Source organism: Gorilla gorilla, chromosome 18, assembly GCF_029281585.2.
Source record: "Gorilla gorilla gorilla isolate KB3781 chromosome 18, NHGRI_mGorGor1-v2.1_pri, whole genome shotgun sequence".
NCBI lineage: Eukaryota > Metazoa > Chordata > Mammalia > Primates > Hominidae > Gorilla > Gorilla gorilla.
In genome coordinates this window covers 120,132,410-120,155,246 of record NC_073242.2, presented here as the reverse complement: position 1 = coordinate 120,155,246, position 22,837 = coordinate 120,132,410, and the positions used below count along the sequence as shown (strand labels likewise).

Below are 22,837 nucleotides of genomic sequence, written 5' to 3'. Positions count from 1 at the left end.
TACGACACAGGGCACACAGTGTGGCATCAGCTGCTTTCATAAGAAACAGAAGTCCAGATTCTTGTGCTGGAATACGCTTGCACACACCATCTCCAGACAGACCCGGGTGCAGCTGCTGCCAGGGTGTGGAACGTGAAGCGGCTGTTTGCTTCGCACTCCTTGCTTCTGTGTAGCTGGACTTTTTTTTTTTTTGCTGATAGCATATATTTCTTCTATAACTTAAAAAAAATTTTTAAGATACAGAAACCATAAAAAATAAATGCAACTAATTATAAACAAAAAACGAATATACGGAGACACACAAAAATACAGCAAAGAATGCAGGTACCCACTTCTCTGGTTCAAATGAGAAAAACACCAAATAACCTAAAATGACTGTAATTTCTAAATTACAACAGTTCTAATTAGTATTATTTCTTCTTCTTTTTTTTTTTTTTTTGATACAGGGTCTCTCACTCTGTCACCCAAGATGGAGGGCAGTGGAACAGTCTCGGCTCACTGCAGCCTCGACCTCCCGGGCTCAGGCGATCCTCCCGCCTCAGCCTCCTGAGTAGCTGGGACGATAGGCGCACGCCACCATGACGGCTAATATCTTTTTTTTTTTGGTGGCCATGGGTCTTTGCCATGTTGCCCAGGCTAGTCTCAAACTCCTGGGTTCAAATGATCTGCCGTCCCCGACCTCCTGAAGTGCCGGGATTACAGGCAGGAGCCACTGTACCTGGCCTATTTTTTCCTTTTTAAATGATTGCAATTACATATATTTTTAACAAAGCAACTACAGGATAACCAGATTCCAAATGAAACTACGCCTGGATGGGCGAGGTACACTTGTTACAACTCAAAGATGCACACTCGTCTTCCAGGGTAGAAACTACTGCATAATAGTTTTTTGTTTTTTTTTTTCTGAGATAGGGTCTCGCTCTGTCATCCAGGCTGGAGGACAGTGGAGCGATCTCGGCTCACTGCAGCCTTAAACTCCTGGGCTCATGCCATCCTCCCACCTCAGCCTCCCAAAGTTTTGAGACTATAGGCGTGAGCGACCTCACCCAGCCCTGCATAATAATTTTAAAATAGAAAAGGAAAAATACAACTTGGGAAAACTGAAATTCCTAATGTCTAGCCAAAAGAAAAAGCAAAATAAACAATACATGGAGGAAAAATTCAACTTGGGAAAACTGAAATTCCTAATGTCTAGCCAAAAGAAAAAGCAAAATAAACAATACATGGAAAAAAATTGTGTGCAGCTCCTATCAGCACACGTCTTCCCCTTTAGCTCGGGCCAGAGCAGCCGGCGTGAGAAACGGTGCGTTACCGGGGCACGCGACTAGCGCCTCCTGAGACTATCCCCGATCAGTTCTGCAGGCGCCGGAGCACGCCTGGCCCCATAACCCCCATGGGCACTGCTGGCAAAGCCCCACCCACTGTGGGAGGCTGCCCCAGAGATGAACCTGCCGTAAAACCAACGCTTCTACAAAAGGCCACGGGCACCACAGAGCCAGCCCGTGCTCCCCGGGGGCGACAGGCTGAATAAGAAATGCTCACACACCGAAGCAATCCTGCAAAACGGAATGAGGAGGCTGGGTGCACCTGCACTTCCTACACCGGGCAGCAGACCACAAGCTCGTGGCACACAGGTCAGTTTCTGAGGCTTCACAGCTTGGCTGCCCTCCCTGGGAGGGCTCACATGGCCGAAATCAAGGTGTTCCCAGAGCCGCTTTGCCTGAGGTGCGGTGGGGGGCCCTTCCTTTCAGCTCCCAGTGACCCATGCCATGGCAGCTGCCCCTCAGGGCCGGTGGAACCTGTCTGCGGCCTGGCACAGAGGGCTGGTTCCAGACCGGGTTCCACAGCGCCCCCTAGGTCAGGCCCACACATCACAACTGAAAAGCCACTTCCTAGTCAGGACGGCCCCACTCAGGGACGGCCACACTCGGGGATGGCCCACACTCGGGGACGGCCCCACTCGGGGACGGCCACACTCGGGGACGGCCCACACTCGGGGACGGCCCGCACTCGGGCACGGCCCGCACTCGGGCACGGCCCGCACTCGGGCACGGCCCGCACTCGGGGACGGCCCGCACTCGGGGACGGCCCGCACTCGGGCACGGGCCGCACTCGGGGACGGCCCGCACTCGGGGACGGCCCGCACTCGGGCAAGGCCACACTTGGGGACGGCCACACTCAGGCACGTGTCCCCACCAGCGGGGGATCCTGGGCCGCCAGGTGCTGAATCAGGCGGTGCCCAGGGACTAAGTTAAAACAAAGGGCCCCTTTGCATCTGGTGGCAGAGTCTTTCTTGGAGCAGACAGGCCCATACCTGCATCAGGAGAGATCCTGCTCCCGCTACAAGGACTGGGTGTCAGCAGGGAGGCTGCCTCACCCACCTGCCCAGTCCCCTAGCTATCCTGCAGAAGCCTTCCTCAGCCCCAAGAAGGGCACAGCCGCACTAGCTGCATCTCAGGTAGGGGAGCAGCAGGCAGCAGGCAGCCCGGCCCAGCCCAGCCCACATCCATGACCCTCACCAAACTCACAATGTCCCAGCGCAACCTAGAAAAATGACCTCTTGCTAAGAGCACCGGCCAACGGCAGGACCCCAGACAACAGAGAAAGCCCATCCTCTCCTGTTAGGGCTCTTAATAGATTAAGCAAACGGAGAACATAAGGTTAGGAACACAGCCCTGGAGACTCTTTCAGTGAAATGGGGAAGGGACTCTGGCAGGTTCAGTGCAGACTACCCCGCCCCAGGTGCACAGATGATACCTGAACCCTGACTTCCCGTCAAGTCGGCTGGAAGGAGGGCCCCGGAACACGCAGATCAGAGTGCTTTTGTCCCACAGTAAAAACAGCAAGGGGGTGTGATGGGGCGTGGACCTCTGCTCCATTCACATCACCACATGGCATCACCTACTCGAGGTGCGGCCCCGCAGGCAGCAGGAAAGGCCCTTCCCCTAGTGTGGTGTGGGCAGGGAGGAAGCAGGCTGGAGGGCAGAGTGCCGGAGACCCCCGCACCCCCCACGACCAGTCTTCAGCCAGGTTGGAATCCACCAGAAATCTTCATGCCCTCTCACGTGAGAGGGATTCGAGCCTAGGCTCAAGCTTCCAACCATCCACCTTGCACAACCTTTTCTTTTGAGACTGAGTCTCGCTCTGTCACCCAGGCTGGAGCACAGTGGTGCAGCTCGGCTCACTGCAATCTCTGCCTCCTGGGTTCAAGCCTCCCAAGTAGCTGGGATTACAGGCATGTGTCACCACTCAGCTAATTTTTGTATTTTCAGTAGAGATGAGGTTTCACCATCAGGTGACCCACCTGCCTCGGCCTCCCACTGTTAGGATTACAGGCGTGAGCCACTGCAGCTGGCCCACCTTAACTTTACATAGGACAAGATTCCCAAACATACAAACTCATCACGAAGTTAACATATACACCTCAGACAGGAAAACGGTAGCCAACAGCCTCCAAGTCATCTACTAGATGTTTAGATCTGTTTCCAAACAAGCAAGGTGTCATCGTGTATCAAGTGTGGCTATGAGTGCAGCAGCAGAGGTAGCAGCATCACCTATTTCCATGCCAGTAACAGCTCCCTGGGTGCCTCAATACCGGCACCCGGCAGAGGCATGCAGACAAAACAGAATCTGACTCGGTCCCTGAAGCTGCTTCTCTGGGGGTGTCATGGCCATAGCTGCCAAGGAGAGCAGGTGCTGCTGTGAGCTGGTAGGACTAGGGCAGGCTGTGTCTGAGCACTGCACTTGAAACCATGCTGCCCTCGGACACAGAAGACATGGGGATGCCAGCTCAGACCAGGGCACCCTGGCACTCTTTGGCTGCCTCTTGTCCATGAAGCAAGAACAATGGCTTTAGAATGTTTTTGTTTAACAGGAGAGGCCAACACTTGGCAGGGCCATCTCATACCTTGGTGTCTGGGTGAAGAAGCCCATTGAAGGAAGGGTTAATCAGAGCAAGAGGACCATGGTTACCGGGCACAACAAGCTTAAGAATGATGCCCCAAAGTCCAAGATGCTACATTAACTAGAAACTACTTTGCTTAAAAAAGGCAACTCTAGGTTGGGTGCAGGGTCTCGTGCCTATAAACCCCTCTGCTTGGGAGGCTGAGGGAGGACTGCTTGAGGCCATGAGTTCAAGACTGCAGTGAGCCATGATTGTGGCACTGTACTCCAGCCTGGGTGCCGAAGACCCTGTCTCTTTTTTCTTTTTTGAGACAGTCTCACTGTTGCCCAGGCTAGAGTGCAGTGGTGTGATCCTGGCTCACTGCAGCCTCTGCCTCCTGGGTTTAGGTGATCCCTCACCTCAGCCTCCCAGGAGCTGCAACTACAAGCGTGCAGCACCAAGCATGGCTGATTTTTTTGTTTTTAGTAGTTTTGACATGTTGGCCAGGCTGGTCTTGAACTCCTAGCCAATCTCAAAGTGCTAGGATTACAGCTGTGAGCACCAGCCCAACCTTGCCTCTTTAAAAAGAAAAAACACAAGTCCACTCTGAAGTCAGCCTCTGTAACCTCCCGACAAGAAAAACGTTTTACATCAGTCACTAACCAAACAACAAACAGTGCTTTAACACAGAAAGTAAGGCATTATCCAGGGCTTGGACTGTCTTTCAAGAAAGCCCCAAATCCCCTGGCAGGAAGTCACAGCAGTGAAGCCCCATCCCAGGCCCAGTTGTTCCCACGAAACACACCACGTGGAGACCCAGCATGACTGACGACTGATTCCAAGTCCCCAGGAGGGCTTTATTTTTTCTTTTCAACATCCTGTTCTGCGGCTTCCTTGGCTCTTTTTGCCCGTATGCCGAAGAGCCGGGCGTTGGCACGGGCCATACGGAGACTAGCGAAGGCTTTGAAATTCTTCTCTTCCTCAGTGATGACTCGAGCTTTCTCCTTCTTATAGACCTAAAAGAGAAAGACAGGTTGTTAAACCCACATGCACCAAAGGGCAAGGGAACAACCAAGCGTCAGCAGAACCCGGAGGACCTCCCGGGGATTGGGGGTCAGGTTCGCTGCCACAAGCACTGCTGAAAAGCAACCCTGAGTCAATCACCTTCCCTGGGATTAAAAAAAAAAAAAAAAAAAGAAAAACCCTCCCTGAGCTGGACATGGCGGCTCAGGCCTGTAAACCCAGCAATTCAAAACCAATGTCAGCAGCATAGAGAAACTCTCTTTCCAACAACAAAAAAAAACACAAAACAAACAAAAACACTCCCCAATGTATGGCTTCGTGGTTGCAAGAAGTAAAAACTAAGAAGAAATGTTCCTTTCTGCAAACCTCCACACCCACAACTGCCACTATTAGCTTTCTTAAGCCTGATTCCCATCTCAGATACCCACGTGTTCACCCACTGATCTCGTCTAAAGCCTGGATTTGAGCAAGTGTCCACTTACGTTCCGGATGGGCATGACCGGTCCGGTCAGCTGGGTGGCCAGTTTCAGTTCTTCAGCCTGTTGGTGAATGAGAAGAGTTAAGTGGGTTTGGCCGCACTGCTGCAAGGACTCCACCCTCACCTGGCCCCAAACTTTCCCCTGGTGATTCCGTGTTCAGGACCAGTGTCTGAGCCTTTTCTACAGCACACTTTGTGGCCCCAGTGTTAAGAACAGTCCTTATTAGTTAGGTGACTATCTTACTGAGTTGACGAACACGCACGAGACAGTTATCTACCTGTGAACCACGGGCAGGGCAGAGAAAACTGCTCCCTAATTCAACTACCCGGAAACGTATACAATGGACTCTTTATCAACCTTATCCTACAAGGTCTTTCTAGAAATATTTTGGAATATGAAGCATTTTAGGGAGAGCAATGTCGATGGAAAAAGCTGCCTCCAAGTCACACAGCCTTGCCATGTGCATTAAGGTTATCTCTGCTGAAACGCACAGGTGAACCTTAGCAGTTCCGCGTAGCTCGTCACCCACAACGTTTTGGTTCTTCTCTCTTCTCACCCCGGCAAGACCCAGGGACGGGTGTCACTGATAAAGGAGCCAAGCCTCACTGTCCCCGCGCACCAGGACGGCCAGAGAGCCGTGTACTCACAGAACTGTCTCCCTTCTTGGGGGCCGAGGGCTTCCTGGGGAAGAGGATGAGTTTGGAGCGGTACTCCTTCAGCCGCTGCACGTTGGCCTGCAGGGACTCCGTGGACTTGTTCCGCCTCCTCGGATCCACAGAAATGCCGATGGTCCGGGCCACCTTCTTGTGAATGCCGGCCACCTGCCCCAGAACCAGAGAGAGATGGAGACTGGCCCGGGCTTTCTCCAGCCCCGAGGCCTGGATGAAAAGCCTCAGCGATCAGATGGAAAAGGGTTCAAATGTGCTTTCATCAAGGCCGTACAGCGATTCCGGAGAATGTCATCACGCGACTGAGGCCAACAGAGGGGACTTCGGGGCCTTCCTGACACCGCAGCGCTGCCAGTACTCACCCTGAGCTCCTCCAGGCTGAAGCCGCGGCCGGCGCGCACCTTCGTGTGGTACCGAACCGTGGGGCAGCGCACGATGGGCCGGATGGGCCCCGACGCGGGGCGCGGGGCGATGCGGCGCGCCTTGGCTTGCCGGGCCTTACGTCTGGTGGAGAGAAACGCAGCGGCGGTCACCCTTGCCTAAGGCCGCCAGGCCAGCGCTCCGCGACGGTCGCAGACAGCGCCCCCCGCCCTGGCATCGGCCACCCGCAAACCAAGGCGCAGCCGCGGGCACGAGCCCCAGGGGCAGCCCCGAGCGCAGGGCTCACCTGCGGATCTTCCGGGCCGGCTGGTTGAACCACGTGGCCACGCGCCGCTGCCAGTCCTTGTGGAAGTGGGGCTTCAAGACCATGCCATTCCGGCTGGGCGCCATGGCTGCCTACGGCCCTGCAGCTGCGGACGAGAGGGGAGCGAGTGAGAGGCCGGACCCCGGGCGCGCGCACCCCCCGGGCCTCCGCCCCGAACCCTCCAGACTGGGCCGTCAGGCCGCGCCTAGAGCCCGGGCAGCGGCCGAACGCTGTCTGCGAAGAAGAGGGAGCCCATCCACTCCCGCGCTGGCTGCAGCGCCAGGCCGATGCCGCTGGATGATGCCCAAAGGCCAGGACCCAGTCTCGCTCACCTCCTGCGCAGGGAAACAGCCGAGCGGAAAGGAAGCGGCCCCGCACTGCACTCTGGGATGATAGCAGGGCCGGCCAACCAGAAGCGCCGGGCGCTCTGACCAATCAGAGCCCCGAAAGGAGGAACTGACGTCGCCGCGGCTCTCCCGGCAGCCCTAGGGCCTCCCTCGCAGACATGTTGCCGCTGAGAATGCGGCGGGGCGGCCGTGATTTTTGGGCTCTGAGTAACCGGCGGCCGGACTTGCTTGACGTTCGCCGTTACTGCCCCGGAGCTTCAGCCGCTGCGCGGGCCGCGGCCGAGTCCTGTCTTGCGGGCTAACGCGCGCGAGTCCGGTATCTGGGCCGACGGCGAACGGGCGACGCCCGGGGAATTCTAAGTTTGTTCACATTTGTGAGACACGTTTGCAGCGCAGAGGCAGAAAAACTTCAATGACATCCGAGTTTGCGCAACCTAAGGCCTTCGTCCTTGTCATTCCAGCGTTTATTCTCCTCCCATCCATTTAGAACATTTGTGCTTTTTTTTTTTTTTTTTGGAGACGGAGTCTCGCTCCGTCGCCCAGGCTGGAGTGCAATGGCGCGATCTCGGCCCACTGCAACCTCCGCGTCCCAGGTTCAAGCAATTCTCCTGCCTCAGCCTCCCGAGTAGCTGGGATTACAGGCGCCCGCCGCCACGCCCTGCTAATTTTTGGTATTTTAGTAGACGGAGTTACTGTTGGCCTCTGTCGCTTTCCCTTGGCCCAGGATTAGGTGACTTCTCTAAGGCCACGGGTACCCGACTGAAAATGTCACACTCTGACCTGCTGTGCCTACTGCCTTCCTTCGCAAAGAAAAGCATCAACAAAAAGCCAGCTCTTATTCTCTAGTACAAGTGTGTGAAGGCACCATCCATCTTACTGCTACCTGGAAACCTTTAAATCCCAATAACCCTCTTTCTTCCTTACCCTCACGCAATCACCACGCTTCCTCCTGGTAAAACTTAATTCACTTTTTTTTTTTTTTTTTTGAGACGGAGTCTCCCTCTGTTGCCCCGGCTGGAGTTCAGTGGTGCGATCTCTGTTCACTGCAAGCTCCGCCTCCCGGGTTTAGGCCATTCTCCTGCCTCTGCCTCCCAAGTAGCTGGGACTACAGGTGCCCGCCACCACGCCCGGCTAATTTTTTGTATTTTTAGTAGAGACGGGGTTTCACCGTGTTAGCCAGGATGGTCTCCATCTCCTGACCTCGTGATCCGCCCGCCTCGGCCTCCCAAAGTGCTGGGATTACAGGCGTGAGCCACCGTGCCTGGCCAACTTAATCCACATTTTAAGAATTTCACAGTTCCAGCACTTTGGGAGGTTGAGGTGGGCGGATCACCCGAGGTCAAGAGTTTGAGATCACCCTGGCTTAACATGGTGAAACCCTGTCTCTACTAAAAATACAAAAAAGCTGGGCGTGGTGGCGCATGCCTGTAATCCTAGCTACTTAAGAGGCTGAGTCACCAGAATTGCTTGAATTGGGGAGGCAGAGGTTGCAGTGAGCCAAGATCACATTACTGCACTCTAGCCTGGGCAACAGAGCAAGACTCAGTCTCAAAAAGAAAAAAAAAAAAAAAAAAGTATTTCACAGGCCAGGCACGGTGGCTCATGCCTGTAAATCCCAGCACTTTGGGAGGCCGAGGCAGGTGGATCACCTGAGGTCAGGAGTTCGAGACCAGCCTAGCCAACATGGCGAAATCCCACCTCTACTAAAAATACAAAAATTAGCCATGTGTGGTTGTGTACACCTGTAATCCTAGCTACTCCAGAGAGTAGGACAGGGGAATCACTTGAACCCAGGAGGCAGAGGTTACAGTGAGTCGAGACTGCACCACTGCACTCCAGCCTGGGTGACAGAGTTAAGCCTCCGTCTCAAAAATGAAAAATTTAAGAGCTGGGCGTGCTGGCTCACACCTGTAATCCCAGCACTTTGGGAGGCCAAGGCAGGCGGATCACGAGGTCAGGAGATCGAGACCATCCTGGCTAACATGGTGAAACCTCGACTCTACTAAAAATACAAAAAATTAGCCGGGTGTGGTGAAAGGCACCTGTGGTCCCAACTACTTGGGAGGCTGAGGCAGGAGAATGGCGTGAACCCGGGAGGCGGAGGTTGCAGTGACCCGAGATCGTGCCACTGCACTCCAGCCTGGACTACAGAGCAAGATTCCATCTCCAAAAAAAAAATAATAATAATAATTAAAAAATAATAAATTAATTTCACAAAAGGCTTGGCACACTGGCTCACACCTGTAATCCCAACACATTCGGAGGCCAAGGCAGGAGGATCAGTTGAACTCAGAAATTCGAGTCTAGCCCTGTCTCTACAAAAAATACAAAAATTAGTCGGGCATAATGGTGCGTGACTGTGGTCCCAGCTACTTGGGAGGCTGAGTCAGGAGGACTGCTTGAGCCCAGAAGATCGAGGCTGCAGTGAGCCGAGATGGCGCCACTGCACTCTAGCCTGGGCGACAGAGCAAGACTTTGCCAAAAACCAACACAACAGCAAAAAAAAAAACAATTACCGAGGACACTACCCTTGGCTACACCAGCTAAAACCCTCCCAACTATGTGCTGGTGTTTGGATTTGGAGAACTGGGGCAAAGGTCAAGGCATCTCTCAGAGATGCCACCCTCGGGTCTGTGACTGCACCTGTGGCTGCCTCCTTACGGCTCCGCCAGCGTTTCAGTGTTGTAGCAACAAGAGGACAATCCATTCACGTCACTGCACCACAGGGAGGGTGGAAGCAAGGGGGCCGGAGTGGGAGCCGCATGCCCCGGAACTCAGGGCCAGGGTGTCCTGGGTCATCTTCTATCCCTACAGGGTCCAGGCCCCAGAAAAACTCCTACAGAAGGAGTTTTTCACTTAGTCCCTGCATTACTCAAATTATAAACGAAACCACAAGACCCTGTGATCCACGGCAAGCCCTCCAGCTCCTCTGCGTTAAAGAGCTGGCCAGACAATGCAAATGTAGATTTTCCAACTACAGAGTTTATTAGTAAAGTATCTCAACAATTCTCAGAGCAGTAAAAACCAAGGCATCCCCAACACTGCATGCGTGACTAGACCAGCAAGAAGTCCTCAACTTGCACCAGTCCACATGGCAGCAGGGGGCAGTGGTGAGTCCTCTGGAGCCCAGTGCCTGGGCCTGACTGTGTGGCCCCATTGATGAGTGAGCTGGACGACAGGGCCGCTGGAGATAGGACAATCGGCTCACAGGGTCCTTTCATGTCCGATCCCCTTAGCATTCTGAGGGAGCCACAGGAACTGGGGCGGCCGTGCAAGCGTCGGCATGAACAGGGGTCTGTTCGGAGTCTGAATGCTCTGCTGCCTCTGGGTGGCCTCAGCCACACTGGGAACGACTGTCTATAACCCTGGGAACTCGAGGTGTTCCATGCTCACTCGGGAAGCACTGATAACCTTCCCCATAGGGGAAACGACTCACAAACACAGGACTCCGTCAGTAGTTTCTGCAGAGAAACTTAAAATCATGAAAAGGGTCATCAATAAACAGATCTCAGAAGTCGCTGTGCAGGGACTACTGAGGGCCACGAGAGGAAGTGCAAACCTCAGCTGAAAAGCAACTCAGGGTGGCTGAGTGAGCCCTCACTTCCCGGACCACCCGCACGTGCGGCCAACACCTCCCAACTACTTGGGCCAAGTCGGCTCTTCGCCTCCAAGGGGAGGCTGCTGGGTCTCTTCAGTCTCCTCCTCGCCCAAGTCCTGTTTCTCCCTCTGGGCGTCGATCCACCTCTGCGGTGTGATCATTTTCTTCGGCCCATGGGGCGGCGGGCCAATGAGAGCCTCAATGTCCTCATAGTTTATCACTTCCTTTTCCAGAAGGGCATTTGCCAGCTAGAAAGAACAGGCATAGCAGTGTGTGAGTCCCCAGGGCAGACAGAGCATCTCTATGTCCTGGGGAGGTGGCAAGAGGCGTGAGGGCCTGTCTGTGTGCAGGACACCCAGGACAGGCTACTTTCCCAAGGAAGCGGAGGCACGGAGGCAGCTCCAAAAGAAGAATCACCCCCATCTCAACCTCATAAATGATTTTCCGGCGGCCAGCCTCATTAATTTTTCTACTTCTATTCAAAATCTTGGCTTATTTTTGGCAACTGCAATTTCTTTCACCCAACAAGACGTGCATGTCTATAGGGAAGGAGAGGGGTAAAATGCTGAACCCTCCTGATTGAGGAGAGCAGCACTGAGAGAAGGAATCTGAGGCGAAGTTGTGTGAGCTGGGACCTCTCAAGTTGGGGAAGTGAATTTCTGCCACTCTAGGTGGGATCCTGGAAAACACTTGAGATACCGACTGTCCTGTGCCGGTGGACCTGCCTCTGGGGTGGCCTGGCCCGACCACAGAAAACACTGCCACAGCCACATTTCACTGGTTTCTGTGAAGGCAGAACTCTTCCAGATTTGTTGTTGTTGTTGTTGTTGTTAATTACCTGCTCCTTTCCTCACTCTTCCAGATTTTCTAAAGAAAATGGTAACCCCTGAAGCTAGGGTGATTTACCTGTGGCTGTATTGCAAGAGACAAACACTTCCTCTCTAGGGCTGGTGTGGGATTTTACTAAGTTCTGCAACCCACTGAGTGTGTGAGTGGCTGACAGTTCACACACGGGGCAGACATGCCACTCCTCAGCCAGTGAGAAGCCTCGCCTGCAGCTTTGCTCCCGTTGTGGCTCCCACTGTGGTGCGCCCGAGCTCTGCAGAGCTGCTTTGTCAACCGTGATGAGCATGTGTCCACAGGCAGGCCTGCTTCAGCCGGGAACGGCACTGCCCATGCCTGCCCAGAGGCGGCTGCTGCTGGCTGGGGACGACACTCTAAGGGCCCCAAACACGATCCCCACGTGACACACGGTGCTCGCTTGAAAGACACAAGGGGAGGCTGAAGAAACAACCACCTATCCACTGCCTACCCATCTGTTCACAACATGGGACAAAGAGCCGTGCACCTCTCCTGAGTTCTAAGCAGCAGTTACCAAACCCAGGGACACAAACGTTCACTCCAGCTCTGCCCACTGTGAGAAACACTTCAGACAATCCCAACTGGGGAACGTCCTACAAAACATGAGACCAATCCTCAAAACTGCCAAAGCCGTCAAAACAAGGGAGGTCTGAGGAACTGTCACCCCAGAGGAGCCTAAGGAGGTGGGCGATCAAACGCCACGTGGACTCCCAAGACCGGAAAGGACACTGGGGAGACTCAGCACGTCTGAATCACGTGTGGACCCAACACCGCGGGTCGGCGGGGGCTCTTCAGGTGGGAAGACTGCCCCATGGGGGCCTCCATGGGAGCGAGGCAGGGTGGCAGGGAGCTCTCTGCACTGCGCCTGCAACTTTTCTACATCTAACACTATAATCAGCGCGGGGCTGTGGCTCAGGCCTGTAATCCCAACACTTGCGGAGGCCAAGGCAGGCGGATCACCTGAGGTCAGGAGTTCAAGACCAGCCTGGCCAATGTGGTAAAACCCCACCTCTACTAAAAATACAAAAATTAGCTGGGCATGGTGACGCGTGCCTGTAATCCCAGCCACTTGGGAGGCTGAGATAGGAGAATGCTTGAACTGGGGAGGTGGAGGTGGCAGTAAGCTGAGATTGCACCACTGCACTCCAGCCTCGTGACAGACAGAGACTCCATCTCAAAAAAAAAAAAAGAAAAAAAAAAAAAAAAAAAAAAAGCCGGGTGTGTTGGTGGGTGCCTGCAGTCCCAGCTACTCAGGAGGCTGAGGCAGGAGAATCGCTGGAACCTGGGAGGCAGAGGTTGCAGTGAGCCAAGATGTCGCCATTGCACTCCAGCCTGGGTGACAGAGCAAGACTTTGTCTCAAAAAAAAAAAAGAAAAAAAAAATTCCTACTCTAAAATTAAAACTTTATTTTAAAAAAAAGTTCAAGAAAAAAGTGTAAGACTTGGGAAAAGATTAAACAAAACTGACAAAACATTGGTAATTGCTAATGGCAGGAACAGGCACAGGAGACTTTGTGGCAGCTTTCTTTCTACCTTGGGGGAACACACTTGACGAGTTCAGGATAAAAAGTATGGAACACGTAAGTTTCAGTTGAGCTGGGTAGAATTCACATTGGCCAGAGTGTTCTCTGTACTCTGTGTGCCTTGGAAATACTTCACGAGAGGGGTGGGGACCGTGGGTGCTGTGTGGACGCTGTGCGACGCCGTAGCCCCCACGCCTGGCCAGGGCCTCACCGCCTGTAGCTTGTCCAGGTTGTCCTGCAGCACCTTCTCGGTGTGTCTGTAGGCCTTGGCCACTAGCAGTCTTGCTTCCTGTGAGTGGAGGGAACTGTGTCAGGGGCAAGGCTGGCCGCCTGGCTCCAGCACCAAAGCACAGAAAAGAAATGCCAGACTGGGAACACGGCCTTTCCCCTCCCAGGAGGAACAGGACTCCTCGGCCGACAGGTGGTCTCCTGCCCCTGTGACCACTGCCAGGAAAGCAGGGCTCCGCATGCCAGCCCACCCACCCACACCCACCCACAGCTGCCTCACAGGCACACACCGGCCCTTCCTGGCCCAGTCTGAAGGACATGTGGGCCCTGGGTCTATTGCTCCGTGTATTTATTTGATATTCTTCCCAGATTCACATCTATAATTTCATTAGGAGCATCTATGTCCTCATTTGAGAAGAAAATACTCCACAGGTGGGAACTACAGCAGAGCCCAGAAGGAAGAAACCCAGGTGGGGCCTGCAGCTGAGCTCAGCTGGGGTGGCCGTGGGCGGCCCTTGTGTGGCAGACCCAGGGACTCCCTTCCTGGGGAGCACAGAGGGCAGCGGTGTGGCCAGAGCCAACTCACATGGTCCATCATCTGCTGCAGGCCTTGGCTGAAGGGGCGCCGCCCGATGCCCATGAGGCCCTCCTGTGCCTCAGGGAAGGAGATGGGCCCGATGCCAGGTGCCATCCCAAACTGCTTCACCATGGAGTAGGCAATGCGGGTGACCTTCCTCAGGTCGTCCTGTGCCCCTGGAGGGTGGGGTCAAGACAGAGGGATCCTCAGCACTGCAGGCACACAGCAGCGCTGGGCCCCAGGTGTCCCGGTCAGAGCGCCGAGGCAGCACCACCTCCCCATCCCCTTCCTCCCGAGGACCCACTGTGAAGCTGGACAGTGAGGACGTTGGCACCTCGCCACTGTTCCTTAAGAGAGTCTTAAAACTTTCAGAAATTCTCTTTTATTTGGAAATCTAGAACCTGGGGGCATATTGGAGCTCACTGCATGGCAGTTCTCAAGCACAAGCCCAGGCCTATGCGAGGCAAACCCATGGACCTGGAGCCCAGGGGCCCCTGGGACCCTCCTTCAGCTCTCTGGATATCTCAGTGCAGTAGTGGCTTCAGAACAATGAAGCTACTTCAATTTTATTCCGTTTCCTGTAGCCATTACCAATAATTAACCAATTAAATGTGTTTAGAGTTGGCATATAGGTTAAGTTTGTGTCCAATTAAATTATCTAAAAAGTCTTGCTTAGCTCCAAATCTCTTATGACCACAACTTATCTTTTACAAAATACTTAATTCAAAGCTACGTCTACACCAGATTCACCCCATGGCATGCACTGTAACAGAAGGAATCACGCAGGGAAAAGCGCTCTGAAACCTCCAGGGCCCATGCCGCTGCTCCTCACCAGAAGTGACCTTGTTGAAGGACAGTGCTTCCGAGGCCCGTCCCCCCAGGGCCATGCACATCCGCTCAAACAGCTGCTCCTTGGTGAAGAGGTGCTGGTCTCTGGGGAGCATCTGAGCAAAGCCCAGGGCGGCGTTTGTCCGAGGGGCTATGGAGACCTGCACAAGGTCAAGATGACCCAGGTCAGTAGGCAGGATGTGTGGGCTTTGAGGAGGAAGGTGTAGGACTAAGAGGTCTCCGTCATTAAAGTGTCGCAAAGCAGGAAGGCAAATGTGCAGCATCTTTTACAACAACAGGGGATCCTAACACTCTAGATGGCCAGCCCAGAGACAGCAGCGTTCCCACCACAGGTGCCTGTTCACACACTGCCGGGAAGTGTCTTCTCATACATGACTAGACAGGCAGGGACTCAAGAAGACAAGGCCCGTAGAAGACAGCTGAGAGGCGAAGGACAAGTTTCACCCCCGATGGCCGCTGCGCTGACCCCTCACACCAGCGACAGCTACTGAGGGTTCAGAGCAATGAGAACCCCACAATGCTGAGGCAGCAGAGGCTGTCCTCACCTCTGCTGCTCCCCCACACCCCCACATCAGGTGTGCATTGAGGTGGGCGCAGGGCAACGTGCTAACCCAACAACACGGAACCCCTGAGTGGGAGACGGAAGGAGACAGGGCAGGGGCTGGCCCAGCTGCTGTTTCTGAGAATTGTGGCGGCGAGATGGCCACATCCAAGTGCTCTGAGAATCCCGAGGATGCTTAATTTAAAATCTAAAACTAGGCTGGGCGGGGTCGCTCACATCTGTGATCTCACTACTTTGGGAGTTAGAGGTGGGCAGATTGCATGAGCTCAGGAGTTCCAGACTAGCCTGGGCAACATAACGAGACCCCTTCGCTACAAAAAATATAAAAATCACTCGAGCCACCAGTGGGGCATGCCTGTAGTCCCAGCTATGCAGGAGGCTGAGGTAGGAGGATCGTGTGAGCCCGGAAGGTCAAGGCTGCAGTGAGCTGTGATTGCACCACTGGACTCCGTTCTGGGCAACAGAGAAAGAGACCCTGTCTCAAAACAAAAAAAAGCTCTAAATGACGGCTGCAGTGATGATTGCATTAATGGCCAAAACCATAACATCCAATTCACAACCTTTTCCTGGCAGGACACTAAGCCTTGGGAAAGAGACTCACTTTTTCATTGTGACTATCTGACTTTTACCCATCAAATACAGTAAAAATTCTTTTTTTTTCCCTTTGAGAGAGAGTCTTGCTCTGTCACCCAGGCTGGAGTACAGTGGCAGTGTTGGCTCACTGCAGACTCTGCCTCCCGGGTTCAAGCGATTCTTGTGCCTCTACCTCTCAAGTGGCTAGGGTTACAGGTATGCACCACCACGCCCAGCTAATTCTTTTGTATTTTTTGTAGAGATGGGGTTTCACCAGGTTGGCCAGGCTGGTCTTGAACTCCTGACCTCAAGTGATCCGCCCGCCTTGGCCTCCCAAAGTCCCTGCATTAATTTTGATTTCTTGACATACTGTGTTAAAACGTTGTGTTCACTGCTGAGTTTTTTAGTGTCCCATAAATGGGACCCCCAGCTGAGTGTCCACTTGCCCCACAGTGGGCCTAGTTCTGGTCCCAAGACTGTGGTGCACATCGCCAAGGAGCAGCACGGATCTGGTCCCGAAACGCTGCCTCAGCCCTGCTGAGACCCTGGGATGGGCAGGATGCTCTCTGATTAACACCCAACTTCACTACAACTCACACCTGAGAACCAATCACGGAGACCAGTACTGACAAACCAAGCTGGCAACTGCTACACCGTATGCATTGTTTGCAGTGAACCCTGAGGTAGGAACACAGCACCGCCGCCTTCTCAGGTGAGCCTCAAACCTGCACGGGTTCCTGGGGCTCCACTGTAAAGACGGCACCTGCGTTCACAGTAGAGATCTCCTCTTGGCAGCACTTGGACTCCCGGTGGTGGAGCCACGTCTTAGAGAAGCTGTAACATCACCATTTGGTAACAATAAACGTCCATCAAGTTCACAGCTGCCTACAAGAGTAGTTTTTTGTTTGTTTGTTTGAAGTAGAGACAGTTTCGCCCTCTTGGCCAGGCTGGTCTTGAACTCCTGACCTCAGGTGATCCACCATGCCCAGCCTGGAATAGTATTTTTTAAATGTACACTCAACTCACTTCTTTCCAATGTTAGGAGTCATTTGGGGTGGACAGGCAAAGGCAGCGAAACCCCATTGCATGGTGTAACCTTCCACGAGTCACCCCAGTAGCAGCACCATGCTCCGATGTGACACAGCCCACTCCTGCCTCCCACGTCCGAGTTCCCGCCCATCAGTCGCCACCCACCCTGCTCCATGGATCGTGACAGTGGCAGGCTTTCCTCTCACATGACCTACAGACACAGACGGGACTCCCCAGTCAGCTACAGACACAGGCGGGACTCCCCAGTCAGCTACAGACACAGGCGGGACTCCCCAGTCAGCTACAGACACAGGCGGGACTCCCCAGTCAGCTACAGACATAGGCGGGACTCCCCAGTCAGCTACAGACACAGGCGGAACTCCCCAGTCACCTTTGGCCAAGGCCCGTGAAGCCGGCACCTGCCAAGACCCACCTTCATCACGGCCTCCGTGTGCTCCAGCATCCAGCCCACCAAGGCGTGGCCTGACTCATGAAACGCAACCACTTTCTGTTCTTCCTTGGACAGGATCTTGCTCTTTTTGGCAGTCCCTGAAAGAATGCCAGGGTATGAGTCGGGCACGGTAGCTCATGCCTGTAATCCCAGCGCTTTGGGAGGCCAAGGCGGGTGGATCACCTGAGGACAGGAGTTCGAGACCAGCCTGACCAATATGTTGAAACCCCCGTCTCTACTAAAAATAGAAAAATTAGCTAGGTGTGATGGCGGGTGCCTGTAGTCCCAGCTACTTGGGAGGCTGAGGCAAGAGAATCACTTGAACCCGGGAGACGGAGGTTACAGTAAGGCAAGATCATGCCACCGCACTCCAGGCTGGGCAACAGAGCAAGACTCCGTCTCAAAAAACAAACAAAAAAGAATGCCAGGGGGTGTGAGCTGAGGCCCCGGCCTCTCCCTGGCTGGGCCCTGCTCCTGCCCCGTGTGGTCAAAGCAAGGCTCTCTCTGCACATCTGCCTCTTGGAGCTGCAGCCGCGGCTCTGGACACCCCAACTCAAAATGACACTCTTCAGGTCAAAGAGCTGTTGAAGGAGGTCGTGATTTCTTCTTTTATAAATGTTGCAATCATCGAAATAGCTCCTGCTGCTTTTAGGAACAAGTGCAACCCTCTGAGCAGTGTCTCCTCCTGCCCCATGGTTGGGGGGGGCGCCGCAGGGCCGGGGCAAGGGTCACAGAACAGCAGCTTTTGACTTTCTCCCTGGCAGGATGGGCAGAGGTCTCCTCTGAGTTACGGGCTTCCTGCTTACTTTCCCTCTCCCCTCAGACCTGGAGGGGCAGCTCCCATCCCCATCACTTTCTGGATCCTTATGGCTTCTACTCAGCCCTTCAGAAGCCTTTTGCCTCAGGGACAAGGCTTTTTTCCTGTCAGTGACAGGGTCTCACTCTGTTGCCCAGGCTGGAGGGCAGTGGTGCGATCACGGCTCACTGTTGCTTCAACCTCCCAGGTTCAAGCAATCCTCCTGCCCCAGCCTCCTGAGTAGCTGAGACCAGAGGTGTGCTCCACCACCATGCCTGGCTAATACTCTTTATTCTTTTCTTTTCTTTTTTTTTAAGAGATGGGGTCTTGCTGTATTGCCCAGGCTGGTCTCAAACTCCTGGCCTCAAGCAACCCTCCTGCCTCAGCCCCCAAAGTGCTGGGATTACAGGCATGAGCCACAGCGCCCAAACAGGGACAAATGTTTGCATTAAATCTCCCCTGTTCAGCTTACTGGTGAGGCTTCATTTCCTGTCTCAGATTTTCCACACATCTGTAAGTGTCCATTCTGTACAACCTGAATCAGCTCGTGGTCCTGAGCACTCAAGTACGTCATGTATTTTCTTTCAACTGGCTTGTAGTTCCCACTCAGTCCTTCCTGCTTTGCTACTATTACCAAAAGGTTATCAATTTCCACATAAAAGTAAATGGTTACACGAAAATAAATTTCAGTAAGACACAGGCAGCGCCAGTCCTCTCGACCCGCAGGGCTGTCGGAGAGAAGCCAGGTGTGTTTTGCAGTGTCTGGCACAGCAGCTGCCCCACTCCTCTGCAGGGACCCACTGCTTTCCCAAGCTGAAGCCCTGGGGACCTGCGAGAGGCGTGTTTGTGCTAGGAATTCACTCGAATTGAGGATGAGGAACTCAATTCTCGCAGGGATAGCTCACAAAGGAGACTCGTGCTCCTCAAACACCTGGGGCAAGAACCACTTCCCTTTTCAAACGTTCAGCCTGTCTCAGACTGACAGTGCGGGTCTGAACTCCATCCCTTTTCAAACGTTCAACCTGTCTCAGACTGACAGCGCGGGTCTGAACTCCATTCCATGAGACGACTGATCACGTCTGGGTGTTACCATCATAGCTATGGAAACCTCCAGCAGCTCCGATTCCCAGTTTGGTCCTCTCTCCTCACAGACGTCGCAGACCCCACACTGAGCAGCCACGGAACGGCAGTCAGAGGCGGCCAGCCCACCTGTCACCCGTCACCAAAACTCATCTCCCGTTCCTACTGACGGTCGGGACCATGAGTTTCACCAGAGGTGGTGCTGCAGATCCACACCTCTCCGCAGAGCCCCTGCTGCGCTGAAAGCACGGCTGTCCCTCCACGGCCATGGGCGGCAGCAGCCCTCCGGCCCACAGTCAGCGGTTGGAGCTCAGCTCCCATGGGGCTGGGGCTAGGCTGAGCCCACCACACCCAGGCTGGCAAGGCATTTTTAGTTTTTATTATTTTTATTTTTGGGGGGGCATTTTTTATTTTTATTTTTTCACTTTCTTTGGCAAGGCATTTTTTATTTCTGTTGGACGAGCGTCTACTCGTAGGTAAATCTGTGATATTTTAAACTAAGGAAAAGTACGAGGTATCATAAAGACATGAGTTAGGCAGAACTGAAACGCAACGTGTGTTCCCTCCTGTGTGACGGTTCCATCCGCCTCACCTCTCAATACCTGCCCGGGTATTTCTGGGGTTCAAGCCCTGCTAAGGACGGCCTTCACCCAGGGCGCGCCCCTGTACCTGCGAGGACGCGCTCCACTGCGTACTCGAAGTTGAGAGTGTGCACGGAAGTGTGTCCCTCCCGCGCCGCGTGCAGCGCAGCCTCATTGCAGATGTTGGCGATGTCAGCCCCTGTCAACACAAACAGCCACGGCGTGGGTGGGTGGGTTTCTGCTCTCTATCAGGGCTTAAGAGGAGGAAGGGGCCCTCGAGGAAGAACAAAGATGGCTGGGCGTGGTGGCTCACCCCTGTAATCCCAGCACTTTGGGAGGCTGAGGTGGGCAGATCACCTGAGGTCAGGAGTTTGAGACCAGCCTGGCCAACAGGGTGAAACCGTATCTCTACTAAAAATACAAAAATTAGCCGGGTGTGGTGGTGAGCGCCTGTAATCCCAGCTACTCAGGAGGCTGAGGCAGGAGAATCGGTTGAACCCAGGAGGCGGAGGCTGCGGGGAGCCAAGATCATGCCACTGCATTCCAGTCTGGGCGACAGAGTAGGACTCTGTCTCAAAATAAATAAGTAAATAAATAAAAGGAAGAACAAAGAGGGAAAAGAGACCAAGAACCAAGAGTGCTGGTGACAGCATGTGGGAGAGAGGAACGGGGAGCTGGCGCCAGGAGCAGGGGTGGGGAGAGCGGCAGGCGCTGGTGCCAGGAGCAGGGGTGGGGAGAGCGGCAGGCACTTGCACCATGTTCCACTGAGGCCATTCCACAGACGAGACACAGAACCGCCAGGCTCCATCCGCCCTGACGCCCGTCTCTCCTCCCAAGGGCAGTTAGTTCCACACCCCATCTTGTGGCTGATTCCACCTAACAGCTCACGAGCATTGATGGCAAAGAAATTAAAGGCTCTCTAGTAACCACAAAATTCTAGTGAAAGACCTTAACGAATAATCAAAGCGCAAATTCATCTCATAATAAAAGGGAGGTTTGTTGACATTAACTTTTAAAATGTGAGCCACACAGCAGGAAAAGCATCTTGAGGTATGATTGCTATTTCTACAACTTGACAGAGACTGTGAGGGTGAGAGGGAGGCGGCTTTGCCGGGACTGCGTGGTCTGACTCCGGGTCTGACGGGAAACGCCGGGATGACTGGTCACTGTGTGGAAGCAACATAACTCCACTATCTCTGGAGTCAACACAGGCCCGGAACCACCATCTGCTTTTCCACCCCGGGGCGGAGGACGGAGTGCGGGTGCCGTCTGAACCTCCTGCTGCCCCACATACACATCAGCTCCCACCCAGGCTTGTACTGAGCGGAGGCCCCCAGAGAAGGAGCAGCGCCCACCCCACAGAGGAGGCCTCGATGCTGTGTGCGCAGGTGACACCACCTGCCCTCAGGACGTGACGCTGCCCAGGCTGCGGGTTGAGAACGTACCACTGAATCCTGGTGTCAGCTCTGCCAGACGCTGGGAGTAAAAGGTGCTGGACTGGGTCAGCTTCAGGCTCTTCAGGTGCTGCTCAAAAATCTCCCGCCTCTCCTGCCAGAACCAGGGGAGGACAGACCGTCAGGCTCAAGCCCAGTTACTGCCACAGGTGCGGCATGTTTGTCTGTTGGGGGCGGAGGGGGGGGGGTTCCCCGACGTGCCCGCCCTGAGGACAGGCCTCAGCTTCCCAAGTAGCTGGGATTACAAGTGTGTGCCATCACGCCTGACTGAGTTTTGTATTTTTAGTAGAGACGGGGTTTCGCAAAGTTGGCTAGGCTGGTCTCGAACTCCTGGCTTCAAGTGATCCACCTGCCTCGGCCTCCCAAAGTGCTGGGATTACAGGCGTGAGCCACCATGCCTGGCCACAAGCAGCATTTTAAACATGAACAGAACACTGTTGGATGGCTGGGCCCGGTGGCTCACACCTGTAATCCTAGCACTCTGGGAGGCTGAACTGGGCAGTCTGGCCAACATGGTGAAACCCCATCCCTACTAAAATACAAAAATTAGCCGGGCAAGACAGCGGGTGCCTGTAATCCCAGCTACTCAGGAGGCTGAGGCGGGACAATCACTTGAACCTGGGAGATGGTGGTTGCAGTGAGCCGAGATCGCGCCGCTGCACTCCAGCCTGGGGGATAGAGTGAGACTGTCTCAACAAAAAAAAAGAAAAAAAAAAGAGTACGCTCTTGGAAGGAGAGGTGGGTGGGGATCACTTGAGGCCAGGGGTTTGACACCAGCCTTGGCAACACAGCGAGACTCTGCTAAAAATTAACCAGCACGGCGGCGCACGCCCATAGTAGTCCCAGCTCCTCAGCTTGAGCCCTGAAGGTTGAGGCCGCAGTGAGTGGTGATCGCAGCACTGCACTCCAGCCTGGGTGACAGCGCAACACCCTTTCTCTAAAAATTAAAAGAAAAAATCAAAAAGAAAAAAGAAAAAATTATAGCAGAATAGCTAATGAAGCATGTCACACAAAGCAAACGCTTATTCGGCAAAACTTCCAATTCCCACACGTGTTCCATGCGTCTAAATCCTGATGTAAAATGTTTCTTACACAGTCAAAAAGCCAGGAGCCACCCTCCCCTGGAGAAGCCGCCCTCCCCTGGAGAAGCCGTGTCCCCTGGAGAAGCTGCCCTCCCCTGGAGAAGCAGTGTCCCCTGGAGAAGCCGTGTCCCCTGGAGAAGCCGCCCTCCCCTGGAGAAGCAGTGTCCCCTGGAGAAGCCGTGTCCCCTGGAGAAGCCGCCCTCCCCTGGAGAAGCCATGTCCCCTGGAGAAGCTGCCCTCCCCTGGAGAAGCCGTGTCCCCTGGAGAAGCAGTGTCCCCTGGAGAAGCCGCCCTCCGCTGGAGAAGCCATGTCCCCTGGAGAAGCCGTGTCCCCTGGAGAAGCTGCCCTCCCCTGGAGAAGCCATGTCCCCTGGAGAAGCCGTGTCCCCTGGAGAAGCAGTGTCCCCTGGAGAAGCCGTGTCCCCTGGAGAAGCCGCCCTCCCCTGGAGAAGCAGTGTCCCCTGGAGAAGCCGCCCTCCCCTGGAGAAGCCGCCGTCCCCTGGAGAAGC

At 54.2% G+C, this 22,837-nt stretch overlaps 2 protein-coding genes and 1 non-coding gene across 7 annotated transcripts in view; all 3 read right to left on the bottom strand.

The window, feature by feature from the left end:
• Positions 1 to 4,705: 4,705 nt before the first annotated feature.
• Positions 4,706 to 8,127, bottom strand: RPL13 (ribosomal protein L13). Its single transcript, XM_031002676.3, has 6 exons — positions 7,071 to 8,127; positions 6,721 to 6,844; positions 6,416 to 6,557; positions 6,033 to 6,206; positions 5,389 to 5,445; positions 4,706 to 4,899 (listed from the first exon to the last, which is right to left on the bottom strand). The coding sequence occupies exons 2-6, from the start codon at positions 6,822 to 6,824 to the stop codon at positions 4,741 to 4,743; spliced, it is 636 nt and encodes a 211-aa protein (XP_030858536.1). The 5' UTR covers positions 6,825 to 6,844; positions 7,071 to 8,127; the 3' UTR covers positions 4,706 to 4,740.
• Positions 6,267 to 6,350, bottom strand: LOC115931130 (small nucleolar RNA MBII-202). The gene has a single exon (XR_004067682.1). It is a non-coding gene; the product is annotated as a small nucleolar RNA MBII-202 (small nucleolar RNA).
• Positions 8,128 to 10,047: 1,920 nt separating the features above from the next.
• Positions 10,048 to 22,837, bottom strand: part of SPG7 (SPG7 matrix AAA peptidase subunit, paraplegin) — a 54,789-nt gene continuing 41,999 nt past the window's right edge. For 3 of the 5 annotated variants that reach the window (XM_004058150.5, XM_019011876.4, XM_055364544.2), the window contains exons 11-17: positions 21,238 to 21,340; positions 19,881 to 19,991; positions 17,318 to 17,433; positions 14,704 to 14,860; positions 13,881 to 14,047; positions 13,278 to 13,355; positions 10,048 to 10,931 (exon numbers count right to left, since the gene is read on the bottom strand). In XM_004058150.5, the coding sequence (XP_004058198.1) occupies positions 10,725 to 10,931; positions 13,278 to 13,355; positions 13,881 to 14,047; positions 14,704 to 14,860; positions 17,318 to 17,433; positions 19,881 to 19,991; positions 21,238 to 21,340 (939 nt within the window). In that variant the 3' untranslated portion in view covers positions 10,048 to 10,724. Of the gene's footprint in view, positions 10,932 to 11,516; positions 11,944 to 13,277; positions 13,356 to 13,880; positions 14,048 to 14,703; positions 14,861 to 17,317; positions 17,434 to 19,880; positions 19,992 to 21,237; positions 21,341 to 21,370; positions 22,184 to 22,837 lie in introns of those variants that run through there. The other 2 variants (XM_055364546.2, XM_055364545.2) reach the window with 2 other exon arrangements.

Coding starts and splice junctions, on each gene's coding strand:
- RPL13 (XM_031002676.3), bottom strand. CDS start 6,824: ATGGCGCCCAGCCGGAATGGCATGGTCTTGAAGCCCCACTTCCACAAG. Junction 6,207..6,415: donor TCAGCCTGGAGGAGCTCAGG/GTGAGTACTGGC, acceptor GTTCTGGGGCAG/GTGGCCGGCATTCACAAGAA. Junction 5,446..6,032: donor CCAAGAAGGGAGACAGTTCT/GTGAGTACACGG, acceptor ATTCACCAACAG/GCTGAAGAACTGAAACTGGC.